The sequence below is a fragment of the Lonchura striata genome, chromosome 5 (assembly GCF_050655825.1).
Source record: "Lonchura striata isolate lonStrDom1 chromosome 5, ASM5065582v1, whole genome shotgun sequence".
NCBI lineage: Eukaryota > Metazoa > Chordata > Aves > Passeriformes > Estrildidae > Lonchura > Lonchura striata.
In genome coordinates, this window is record NC_140707.1 from 23,819,135 (window position 1) to 23,832,520 (window position 13,386).

The 13,386-nt window shown below is 40.6% G+C and overlaps 1 protein-coding gene across 4 annotated transcripts in view; it reads left to right on the forward strand.

Annotated features, from left to right (window-relative positions):
• Positions 1-355: 355 nt before the first annotated feature.
• INSC (INSC spindle orientation adaptor protein) overlaps positions 356-13,386 on the forward strand; it is a 139,943-nt gene continuing 126,912 nt past the window's right edge. The window contains exon 1 of one of the 4 annotated variants that reach the window (XM_085580131.1): positions 356-993. Coding sequence is in view for 1 of the 4 variants with exons in the window: in XM_085580129.1 (XP_085436255.1) it covers positions 7,601-7,710 (110 nt within the window). In the remaining 3 variants the exon portion in view is untranslated. Of the gene's footprint in view, positions 994-1,017; positions 1,326-6,057; positions 7,711-13,386 lie in introns of those variants that run through there. The other 3 variants (XM_085580132.1, XM_085580129.1, XM_085580130.1) reach the window with 3 other exon arrangements.

Here is a 13,386-nt window from a genome sequence, read left to right on the forward strand (position 1 = left end):
GATGACAGAGTTTTGGGGAATTGAACTAAAAGCTTCCCTTCTGAAGGAAGTCAGATCTGAAGAGCTCCACAGATCAGTAATGAAGTACACTGAGTTTCAGAGTCAGCTTCCAGGTTGAATGTACAGAGGAAATGGCCATACTTTCTTACTGATAGTATAGTAGCAAAAATTAAATGCAATAGAAGCCAAATGTAATTTCCAAAGTATTTTCCTACTTCACAAAGCCAGAAGTTTAGGAGGTTTATTTTGTGAGACAGCAACAGGCAACATATTAAGTACTTCTAAGGAAACACCTGTGTTGTGTAAAACCAGTAACATACCAGACCTAACATGGGTGGTAAACCAAACTTTTAGTGCTCTGCATATTACCATCAGATTTTTTTTTAAAAATTATTTAATTAAAAAATATCAGCATACATTTGTTGAAACTGTGTTGGTGTCCCACTACTGACAACGATTCTCTTTTAAAAAAAAAGATTTTTACAACTTTCTTCCAGTAAACCACATCTGGATTTTTAACTTCATTGAAAGTTTTTAATGTGTTTTTATATCAGACTGTATAGTAATGGAATTGGTATTTATCTCCAGATTTATCCAGTTCCTCCTTTCTGGACTATCTTTCATTTATCAGGGTCTTTAATTACATTCCTCTACTAGCTGACCACTACAAAAATTGAAATCCTCACCACAAATCTGTAAAAATGTTTCCACTTGCATTGGGAGACAAAAATAGAATAATTCCATGTCTTTTTTGGACGGATGCCTAGCTGAAACTATGCAGGGTTTGACTGACAAGAGGATGTAGTCTTTGCTGAGAGTGCTTTCTTTAAGGTCCTTTTTAGTCTTCAGGAACATTTAAGTAGATGAATGAAGAGAGGATTTATGCTAGTTCCCTTCATTTTTGGTAACTCTGCCTGCTTTTTTGTAACTTTTGTCTCCTGCAACAAAATCTTTTCAGCTCTTCGGGCTTGCTGAATATATAATCACAAGCTGGTAAGTAGTAACTTCAGAGAGTTTTGGGTTGAAATGGCACTCTATTCTTTTGTGTACAGCTGTGGTAGAGAAATAAAACCCCTTTGTGCAGATAAGGAAAAAGCAGAATTATTGAAATGCTCAGTGTTTGCCAGGGTTATAACTGTAAAGTGTAGTCTTTCAGTGGTGAATAAATACAGTTAACACATAGCTCAGCCTGGGAATGCAGTGGAGAGACTTTACATGAGTAAGTTGGGAATTATTTTGCATCTGAGTGAGCTCTCCTCACTGTGCTGCACTTCACGTTATCCGTTTCCTGGGGAATGTGGATGGAAGCTTACAAAGCACAGCAGGTAATTGGCTGCTTCAGTAGGAAAAGCAGAAAAAGGATATTTGTTGGTATATACAGAAAGAAAATGAGGACAAATGGTAGTGGTGTTGGGTGATAGTATCTGCCCATAATCTTCTGAGGTGTCTGTGAGATTAAATCCATACAGGCACTTTGTAAGGGCAGTGAGTGTGTTAAATGTGAAGTTTAAACAGTTGAGCAACTTTTTCTATCAGTGCATTTTGGACTGGAACTTTCATAGACTTTGAAAGTAAGAAAGGAAGTGAATGTGTGTATGATAACACAGCTTTTTTGAATTCTTTCTGTTGTTCAGGGCTTGTGTTTCTGAATCTCAGCATTCCTTTTTATTTTGCTACTTAATTTTGAACCATACCTTCATTTTATGTGAAGCGTCTTATCTGATGCCTGTGGAAAGTGAACATAGCTCAGCCTTTTGGGAACTTTTTTCTGTATTTCTAAACGTGGCATGGTTTAGAAACGCTGAGGCAAATATTTCCTCTTGGAAAGGGAAAGCTATTACTGGGTTAGGTGCTTTTTCTCAGTTGCACATGTGGCAGTTTCTACAGACAGACTGAAAAAAGCCTGTAATGGTATATCTATGGTTTTTGTTTACAGTGGTCTATGTCCAGGTAGTGAAAAGACAGATGTAGGTAGCCAGGTTTCTCCTGAAACAGGGAAATTTTCATGGAAACCTTTTTGTTCCTTGCTTTTTCTCTCCTTCCTCTCTTTAAATGCAGCAGCCTTAAAGTCAAGGCTGATAGATACTAGAACAACATCAATTCTAATTTAATTTTCATAATATTGTGTAAAAGCCCCCAACCTACCTGGGGTTTGATATTCCAGAAACCTATGCCTATGGGTAAATAGGAATGATGGATCTCACTGGAGCTGATTGACACAAGAATATATTTACTTCAAAAATGTTTGGAGTTTTATGCTGCAGGATTCCAGTTCTTGGACAGTTGGATTTTAATTTTTTTCCTGAAAATCACACCAAGAACAATATACATTGTGCTGGATGTTGAAATTGTGCTGCATGTGTAGAAAGTGACAAAAATGAAATATTTTATGGGTTTGGTAGGTCGACATGGCTGTATATAGGGAGAATACTTGGAAGACTGAAAAATAGATTATGCATTTTTAGCATTTTACTATCTGTAACAAACAAGGGTTTGTTTACTTCCCTTTGGTAAAGAGGAAATCCATGTGTCTCTTTGCTTCTTTTATACACCCTTGTACTCTTTGAGGTGGCATTAAATTTTCATCTGTGTCATATGAGGTAAAATGTGTATTAAAGCATTAAGGAAAATGGGGTTAAGACCTGCACTGTCTAATAAAAGAAATTAGTATTTTTTGGCAGTCATCCTTTGGCCTGTGTGATTTTTTTCCAAAGGGCGCTGACATTTCTCCTGACTTCTTTAGGATTGCCATTCTGTGCATGGACATGTTTTTCACCCATTGACCTTTTTTATTTATTTTCTTGAATGCCAAATATTTAATGTGTCATTTCTGGCAGAAAGCTCTGGTGATCAAAGAGGAAACAAAAAGGGCTTGAAGCAGGTTGCTGGAAAGGCACACATGGGATGGCACAGCCATGGAAAGCTCTTTTTTTTTCCTGCAGGAGTTGAGTACCAGGCCTCATACCAAATTAATGAACACAGGAGGAAGCACATATTTTCCTGGGCCTGGAAAGCAAATGTGGTCACAGAGTGCAAGGTTTCCTAGCAGGATAATCAGCTAGAGTGGCATGAGCGACCACCTGCCAAACTTCTTTTGCCTCCTGTGTACCTGGCCCAATTAACTCCATTCTTCATTCTTCAGTCATCTCCCCAGGTAGCTACCTGCCAGAGCTCACCCTAGGTCAGGGCTGGCTCCGTGTGGTGGAAAAGTCTCTCCTCCAACCCGAGCTTCCAAAGAAAGACTCAGTATTCTTCTGTTGTCCGGTCTCAGGGTAGTTTATTGCAAGTTATTTAAAAGATTCTCTTCTTGAGCTGCTCTGGTTTGCTCAGCAGCTCAGGCAGAGGCACACACACACCCTGACATCCTCTCTGACTCCTGACTGCTTCTCTCCCCAGCCCAGGGCTGCTGCTGTCTTTTATATGGTACATTACATGTTAAATTTAAATGTTCATAGTTTTTCCCCAATGCCTGTTACCTATATTAAATTATGCCTTTCTACTCTAAACCAATCTGAGTGCCAACATCATCAAGAACATGGAGGTAAGGAAGAAGAGAGGAAGGACAGGGCAGGCCCAGATCCCTCCATCTTAAAACTTCTGACCCCCATGTACAAGACCTAAAATCCCCCTGTACAGCCCTCAAAAATTCTTCCCTTTACTTTGTGACTACTTCTACTCTAATATCTAAACTTTTGTGACTTCTTGTTCTTCCTGCAAGGTTGGTAAATCATTCCGTGGCTCAAACCCAAAATCACAGCTGTTTCCAGCTGCCTGTCAAGGTCTCAAATGCTTCTGACCTGGGTCCAGAACATCCAAAAATGTCTGAGGGACATTTTGAGTTCCGACAGCTACCTGTTCTTAATGGGCCATAAAATGCATGGCACCAATCCATATGGAAATGTTTTTGGGTGTAGGGGCTGTCTTAGCCCTTTGTAGGGGTCTCTGAGAGTGTCAGAGGCAGAAGTGCTGTCCAAAAAGAAATCCAGAGGATACCTGTGCCCTCTTCCTGGTTACTGGAAAACTCTCTTTGGGTAATGTAAGTCATGAGACGAAGGCTGGATTTGTCTGGGAGAACTGCACAGAGCACCCAGTGGAGAAACTTCAGCTAAGCACAAAGAGAAGGACTTCAGAACACCATTTTCTTATCTCTTAAACAAGATTTCTTCTTTGCTTCTGCCTGCCTGCCTCCCTCCCTAGTGGGGATTAACCATAACTTTTCTAATTGGGCTTGTAAGTGGATTGTGTCCAGTTACAAGTCCAGCAGCTCAGCTCTTTCCCTGTGCTTTCTGGACTACAACCCTCCATCTGCAGAGGTCCACGGGGTGGGAGGTGGCAGGGGGAAGATGGTCTGGTGAAAAGTATTCATTCCACAGACTTCAGATTCCAAAGAAAAAGCCCTAGGAAGGCCTGAACTTCTGCAGGTGAAGGGAAAACACCTGGTGCTGGGATCCCAGGAGAAGACAAGAAATCCACAGCTTTTGGGTAGGCTCATGCTTGAAAACATTTTAACAGGCTTGTGATCTTTAAAAGAGATTACAGCTAGCTATTGGTTCATTTGTACCTTCAATGTTCTTTGAGTGTGTGCTCTATATTATCTGAATATATACATATATAGTATGCAAGTGGTATTTCATAGAAATTTTTTAGAGCTGAGGAATGTATTTGATTATCTATAACTATTCCTTGGGGTCTTCCACGGAGATGTGCTCAATCTCAGGGTATTATCCAGAGCCTCAGAATTGAAACTATCGATTGAAACTGGAGTAGATCACTGGGACTCTGCAAAAATTTAGAGCTTGAGCCAAACTTCTCAGATCCTGCCTTCCTTTGCATATTTCTGAGTATCCTTGAAATCCAGTTGCTCTCATGGGGTCTGAGAACTGGAAAGATGGATTTCTCACTCATATTTTTCTGGGAAAGTTGAGACATATTGGGATAACACACCTGCTCTGTGCCACTCTAAGTCATCTAGGAAATTCAGAACATTTTGTGAATTTAAACCTGGCCAGCTCTCCTGTCATACAGGAAAAACCTATAAAATCAAATTTACATCTCAAACATGCTTATTTTCGCACCTTCATCCTCAGTTGGCTCAAGGGACAAAAATCTTGTTTGGGTGGTCCTGAGATTTGTCACATGGAGCTACACATGAAAATTTCTGATATCAGAATTCTAACTTATCAAAATTGCGATAATTCTGAGTTACTGAGAATTTTTCTTTTTTTCAGATCTAAGGGAGACCTGGCACCTAGCTACTTCTAGAGAAATGATGTTGTTTTGATACCCTCACATCCCCAGACTCTCCACCCTGGCAGAGTCCCAGTGTAGTCAGTAGAGCCACATTAATTTGTCTCTGGCCAGGAAAAGCCCTCATAATTTTTAGTAAGTCATATCCACATGAAATAATAAAAAAAATCTGTGAACTTGTGAACTCTTCATACAAGAATACCTGGAGAGGGATGAGATTAAAACCAGAGGGGCTGGTACCTAAAAGATTAAGTTAGTGACCTCTCCATGCAACCCCAAACTCACTGATTGTTAGGGAAACCCAGAATGGTGGTGGGTTACTGAGAGCTCTGATGCTTTTTGCATTCTTGGTTAGGAAAGAGTTAAAACCAGTTCTGGAAGTGAGTTGAAATATTCAGAGTAAGAGTTTTCCAGAGGAGGCTATGCTGACTGAGGGAGGACTTTGCACTTTCTGCTGTTCTCCTGCTCCCTTAAATTGTGCAAGGTGGAACAAACCCACTGGCTGTGGGGGCTCCCAAGGAATGGCTCACAACAAAGTAATTTGGTATTGGCCTCATCCAAGCATTCTCAAAAAAGGTCAAGCCTGGCTTTGAGCTGGAGCACAGTCCCAGGTGGCTGAGAGCTGTCCTGCAGTGCCCATGCCAGGCTGCCAGGCTGTCCAGGTCAGCTCCCTGGGGAACAGCACCCACATGCTTGGTGTGACTGAGTGTGCTAGCCGGGACACAGATATGCTCCCCTACTCAGCACAGAGAAAATCTTTCATTGAAATGTTTCAGTGAAACATTTCTTTTTTTATTATTTATTTATTTTCATGTTTGCTCTGCTTTAACTTCAGCAGAGCAAACATGAAAAGAAATAAAAATCCATGGGGGCAGCACGAGCTCTGTCTCCCATTAGGGTTTTGCACACAAGAAGACAGTGCAGCTTGTCTGAGGCAGGAATTCTGCCTCTGGCCAAGGTTTAAACCCCATTTCTTTCCATAGCTATGCACCAGCTACACCCTCTCTCACCAGCTCTGTGTCTCCTCTTGTGGGGGTGAAATCCTTCTCCAGGTTTTGCTGTGGGGCAGCAGCCAAGGTCCTGGGGCTGCAGGGAGGTAATTTCCAGGGCTAGAACTCATGCAGCTCTGCGGCCAGCTGTTTGTGCCTGCAGAGGAGTTAAAACTCAGGCAGTGTGGCTGTGTCGTCTTATTCACTCTAAAATATGTCATCCCACGTTAATGATCCTTTTCACATATGTCAGAAGTGATGATTAGTAAACGAGGGTATTTCAGGTGCTGCCTTTGGTGCTGTGTCAGTCAGATGGTGACAGGGTGCAAGCTGTGCTCACTGAGCCCTTACTGCAGGTGGAGACTGCACTGGGGTCCTGACTGCAGCACACTGAGCTGGTGACAAGACATCAAAACTTACATCCAAAAAGTGTCTTGGAAGCATTTCTCAAGAACAAAACCTATTGCAAGTAGTGTGTTTCCAGTCAGCGAGGGCTGCTTTAGTAATAGTTTTTCTGTTAGCTAATTTCTGTCCTCAGGAAGAAGTAGCTTCCTTCCTCTCTCCATTTAATTCCTTTGCTGTGTTGACCTTCACCTGTGTGACTCGCTCCCTGAAATCCTCTTGGGAGGATCAGTGTCAGTTCTAATAAGCCAGCTGTCACTTTACACCAAACAGAAAGTAAATGTTCCATTTGTGAAATGGTCCAGGAGAGCCCAGAGGCTTTTTCTACCACCCTCGGTTTTTTTTTTCCCTAGGAGAAAGTGTTTTACTTTGACGTGACTGAAAGTGCATAAAGCGGATTTGAAGCTGCAGATTTAAGTGTCTTGAGTGAAGACTGCCATGTAAGGCTTTTCTTTATTTATCAGCTGTGCTGAAATGTGATCAGAGTTACAGCGCAGGGTCCGGGCACAAAGAGTTTTCTTGTGTTTCCAGCCAGAGGATAAGGGATACGCCGTGCAAGGAACACACTGGGAATTTCTTTGCTTTAGAAAGCTGCACAGGAAGACACAGAAAAAGTAAAATTGTTACACTGAGCTCTTGGCTGCCGATGCAGGGTGCAACACTGCTTCTTGTTGGGAATTTTGCCATTGACTTGATTGGGAGCAGGACAGCTTTTCTCTGTCACAGCTGTTTATTTATTGCTCCACCTCTACTGCTTTTTGGGGCTGACGAGCACAACCTGTGCCCCTCCAGCAGCTTGCACAGGTGATTGTATTTACACCACTAAGCATGGAAAGTATCTGAGAGTGGCAGTGAAGAGGAGTGCTGCATTTCTGTGCCTTTCCCATGGTAAGCTGGTGGCTGAATTCAGCAGCTTGTGGAGCACAGGTTTAAATGGTGTTGGACAGATGTGAAATCAGTGCATGTCACTGACTGACCACCGCTGGAGAGCACCTGGAGACAGGAAAAGAAAGTGGCAGCTCCGGCGTGCGAGGGGAAGGCCATGGTTTTGTTCTGTGCACCTGGAGGTTGTGTAAGTATGGCTGCTGCTGGGGATTTGACTCTGTGGCGGGGATTTTGCAGCTGAGAAGAGGGCTGAGTGTGCAGTCACATGAAGATGGTGAAATGCTACTCCCATGGCTCTGCAGCCAGGCTCTGTGGAGCCTGTCCCTCCTCTCAGGAGCGGTGAGGCCGCTCAACCATGCTCCTTGGGGCAGCTCAGAGCTCAGTATTGTCTGGAGGTACCTTCACAGCATTGCAGCAATATCCCACAGGCTCACCCTCCCTGTGGGCAACCTCCCAGGGGCTCTTCAGACTTCTGTCCCTGCTGTTCCTTTGCCAGCAAAGGCTAAGGGACAGCAAGCTGCTCAGTGCACGTTACAGGAGGCTGCCCAAGCTTTACCCTGGAGATGATCCTTTCTCCTTCCAGGCTGCAGCAGTGGGGAGGGCAGCTTGCATCTTGCTCCTCTGGGTATTTGATTTGTCCTTGCCTCATGATCTGCATAGGCTGGAGGCTTAGGGCCAAAATCTTTGTTCATTTGCACACTAATTTACTCTAAGTGTTTGCAGTAACTGAAATAGATATCTGATTTCAGGATATTTAAATCTAGTTAAGTATGCAGTGTACCATCCCTCAGCCTGAGTGAGCTTTGAAACTGTGTATGTATGACAAATATACACCTGGCTTCTCTGTGTCTTCCCAGGTGTGGGGAAAGGCTTTAGAAAGTTCAAGTCTAGAACCCCATACTCGACCCTGGGCTCTGCATTAAGCAAACAGCAAAGAGAGGGTTCTGGCTTTGTTTGCTCAGATTTTGTGTTGGATTTTTTTTATTGGATGAGTTCCTAAGGCTATGACTTACAGAGAGTGGTGAATCTCATATTTATTAGCAGTTCATTTGTTTTTTATTTTTTTGTCCCCTTTGTTCTACTTCAAACAACTACAAAAGACTTAATCTTTAGTTCTCCCCCCCTCTCCCCAAAACTTCTGGCCATAGCAATACTACACCTTGAACAAAGTAGCCAGCAGCCATTAAGCTACTCAGCTTTAAATAATTGACTTTCTCAACAGCAGCTGAAGTTTGTGGCCTGTCAAGTGAATGGAACTGGAGCCACAGAATCATTGTCAGTTCAAGTCATTGCCTGTGGGGGAAGGGGTGCTGGGTAATGAGCCAAAAATGTCTATATGTACTAAAAAATAAGATAGCTTCATTTTCAAGAGATCTAGGATTGAGTTTATTTTAAATGAAAGTGTGTATATAAGTGTATGAATGTACAAACTTATATATAGAACCAACAACATAGGATTGTGAAATTGTGGAAATAGGATTGTGAAATTGACTGAAAAATATGTAAGCAACAGATATATTTCAGCATGTGCTACTTGTAAACCTAGGAAAACAAAATAGATTCTTTTATGGTTAGATCTCATCATGTAAGAGAAGTCAAGTAATTCCTAGACTTGGTGTAGTTCCTTGCTGTTATAGTTGGAAAATAGGCAATTCACAATTCTAAGCATAGTTTAGACCTTTTATCTTTGATAAAACTTGGATGTAGGAACAGTTGCTAATTAGGAAGGTGAAATGTTTACTTGTGTAGCTACAGGGTTCTGAAGACAGTTAATTCAGTATGCACTGAGAGTGCTGAAACTGGGCCACTGAACACTTGTTGATGTTTAATCAAATTGTGATTTATAGACTGAGACTTCATTCTGAACTTTCTATTACTTAGAGCCTGTCTAAGTGACAGTTTCTTCCCTAGAACAAGAAGCCCATTTTGATGGTGATATGGCACATTTTTCATACAGTGAGCCTATCTATTGCAGAACTATCCCCTATCCCAGATGTAGGGATTTTACTATTTGGAGTCTGTATACATAATTAATAAAAATATAGGTGATTTTCTCAGCAAGAAATGTGATCTAGATGTGGGTTTAAGGCTGTGTAATCTTGGATGTTATAAAAACACCTTAGAGAAGCAGATTTGAAACATCAGCATCCTCAAATTGTCTCATTTAAAACATTCTCCTTGTTTTTGGCTGGAGTACCACCTTACTCCTATCATTTGCATTAGCCTTTCTACAAACCAGTTGTGAGAAAGCTTTCCTGGCCAGGAAAACTCTTTTTCTCCATTCCATATGTAAAGGATTAACTAGTTTAGTAACATTAGGACTGTATTTCCCTTTCCTAACTGTATTCCTCAAAAAAATGGTGTAGATAGGAATCCATAGCAATCACTGAATGTGATGGTCCTGAGTGCTCTGCTGCAGAAGCACCAGCTGTGCAAAGGAGTCAAGCTCTTGGGAAATGAGTTACCAGAAGAAAAGAAAAAAAAAAAAACAAACAAACAAGCCTCAACTGGCTGGACAGTCAAAACTGGGTGATTTGATGTGGAAATCTAAATCACTGCTTTTTTAATCTAGTGTCATTTTGAAATTAGTAATGTGTTTGAAGCTGGGATAAATTTTAAATATACTGCCTGGTAAAGTGTTCTATAAGTTTGCATTGCTATTTTTTCCCTCTACAAATGGAGAGGCAATTAACTGCCTGTGAAATGCAGGATTTGGAGAGAAAATTGTGATTATGTACTATATGTGCAAGCCTAGCTCTGCATTTGCAAGCTGCAACTGAACATGAAATTAATGACTTACCACAGCTAGGCATGAATATTTGCATTGATTCCCACTTAACAGTTGGTTTTCTGTGCTTTTGAGGGTGGGGTGATTTGTTAATTAATTATTTTTTCTCTGCTCAATTAGAAATAGGTGTGCATATTAGCTGGGTTTATTTTTAGGAGGGAATGGAGTTATGAAAAAAGTAGCTTGACTCATATTTACCATGTGAGTAGAAAATGTGTTCCCAAGTGTGTGTTATGATTAATACAACCAGCACCTGTGAGAACCTGTTTTGGTCAAACAGCAGATGCTGTAAATTCCAAATAATTTGGAACTATTATTCTTCCTCCGAGTGTATAAATCAGTCCTATCCACCCCTTCCTTCTTTTAAGCTCCTCAGGTCTGCTTTCTTTTTCTGTCTCTAAAATGATCCCCAAGCCCTCTCTCTGTGTGTTGATCCAAAAAAGAGTACAACTTCTCAGTGAGGGCTTTGGAACAGCAGAGCTTCTCTCCTGTTGGATCTGTTAATCTCCAGCCAAAGGTGTGGTTTGTACAATTATTTTCACGATGGCCCACGGGACCCAACACATGTTGCAGAAAGGTCAATGCTGAAAGAGGCCTGGGTACTGCTCACAGGTCCAACATGATGCAACAGGAAATTGTAGTGCTGGTAAGTGTCTGGATGGTTTGAAGGGTGGCAATGTGACAAAAATAGAGTCATTGTCTTGGTCTGAGTGTCATGGAGAGGGTTTTGTGCAGCTGGGAAAGCAGAGAGAGGAAATGTTGTAAATTACCAGGACTACTATCAAGTCCTTTGCTCACCTGTTAGTGTTGCTAATAAAGGATAAAAGTGGCAAAAGAGTTTGGTCACGGTAATGAATGTGCCACTGCTGCATTTTTTTTTTAAACAAAAATTCAGCAAATACAAAAAATAGGGAGGTGTATCTCTTTCAGTTGGATAATTTGAAGTTCTAATGCTTCTGGATCCTTCATCATGGTGATGAATAGAAGTCAAACCACTACCTTAATTTTAATGCTGGTTTGAGCATGGTAATTATCAAGGTGAGGTTCGATGAAGATAGAAATGCTCTGTTTGCAGCACAGGTCCTTGTCCAAACTAAAAATCAAAGGTGGGAGGCTGCTCTCTGGGTGCTAAGGATTGTGTTCTATTACTGTACTAATAGATGAGAGAGGAATTTGATTTCTTTATGAAGTAGCTTCATTCAGTTTTCTATAGGGAGCTATTTGAGGACAAAAAATAAAAAAGCAAAAGCCTTGTTCTAGAGGTGAAAGGAACAGCAGGACTTCAGAATCCTATCAATTGCTTTCTGAAAATGATCCTTCTCATAAACTGAGGAAGGTGAGCACTATTCTTGTGAGTTTATAACTTGCTTTTCAATTATAACTTTTGGTGAGAATGCAGGTGCCCACTGTGCAGTGCTCATGAGCAGAGCCAGAGCTCATGGACTATAGCTCTGTTCTATAACCCACTAAAACCCCACAAGCACAGGAGAATGACCTGGTGATCAAGTAATTTTATTATTTTTACATTATCTGTGATCCAGATAATGTCATTGGTCTCAAGAATATTCTTTCCTTTGTCATGGTTCCTTGGTGGCTTCCATGGATAAAAGTACCATCTAAATGAGGTGTGCATCTTTCTAGAGTGAGGTTATTTCACCAGCACCTGGTGGCAGATTTGGAGTTATTTCTGTGCAGAAGCTGGCAATCATGCCTCAAGGACAGACAGAAGAATAGTTTGAGATTTAATCAGGTTCCCTATGCCTTGAGTTTCTCTCAATGGTTTCTGCCTTTATGTTCCTAATCGGCGGCTCTTACACTTAATAGCTTGAGATAATTTTGGTTTTTCTCTTGAAACTTGCATTTTTTGGACCCAGATAGGAAGTCTCATTATATGTTTCCATTTTCAGTAGAATTTTACCTGTCATTCTCAAAATCTGAGCACAAGAAACTACATCACAAAATAATAGTTAATAAAACTTATTATAAACCAAACAAAAACTTTGTATAATATTGTGAATCTCTGTACCATTTTGTCAAAGGCAGACTGCAGTTTAATGGGCTTTCAAAATAGAAAAATTAAATTAATCAGATATATTTATATGGAAAACAAGTGAGACACTTCTTATCACATGAATAAATAGTTCCTTTAGAAAATTGTTCTGCACCATTATGGCTTCAAGTATCATTTATGTAGCCTACTAATGAGAGGCCTCTGTAGCAGCTAACACACCAGGTATGGAAAGGACTCAAAATTCCTAATTCCTTTCAAAAGTGAATACAGTGTGTCAAAAAGGAAAGGAGAAGGGGAAAAGAGTAAGGAGCTAGAACTCTTTATTAGTAATAACAGTGAACTAGCCTGGGGAGAAAAGTTCCTATGAAAGGATAATACATAAAGAGTTTTTCACACTGCCTCAAGGTTTTTTTTTTTTTTTTTAGTTTTTTTTTTTTTATTAAAAATAAGTTCAAGATTTATAAAGATTTTTTTCAATTTAAAATACTTTTTTTTTCTTCTTACTTCTCACAGCCTAGGTGCCTCAAAAATAAATTGAAGGAATGGGCACAGGGGTAATTGGTTTGAAGAAAAGGAGATGGAGAGGCAAAAATTAAATAATATTGCTAAAGAGGGGGCTGCTTAAAGGAGACAACTGGCCCATCACAGTGTTGTAAAAGTATAATTTGAGTCTTCAGCCTATACTACCTCAAGTGCTTTATTAGTTGTTGCATATGCTAAATAGAAGTAAATATAACTCTATAATATAGATATATAATAAATATAAGTAAATATAACTCTAGATTTTGGAGAATAATGAAGTGAACTTTATGTGCCAAATCAATACATTCATTACTTGTTAGGGATTTGATTCCATAACCAAAGTGCCCATGGGTGGAGATGAGATCATATCTGAAATACCAGACAAACTCTGTCATGGCTCCAGGTCTCTGCAAAGCAATGCCTGACTTTGCAGTGCCTGCCTCCCTTTGACCTGCCTGATGGCTGGTATTTTTGAAAAGAATATTTCAAGTTTGTGGATGTTCCTTTTTTTATTTTGTCTCCTTCCCAGAAAGCCCAAAGGC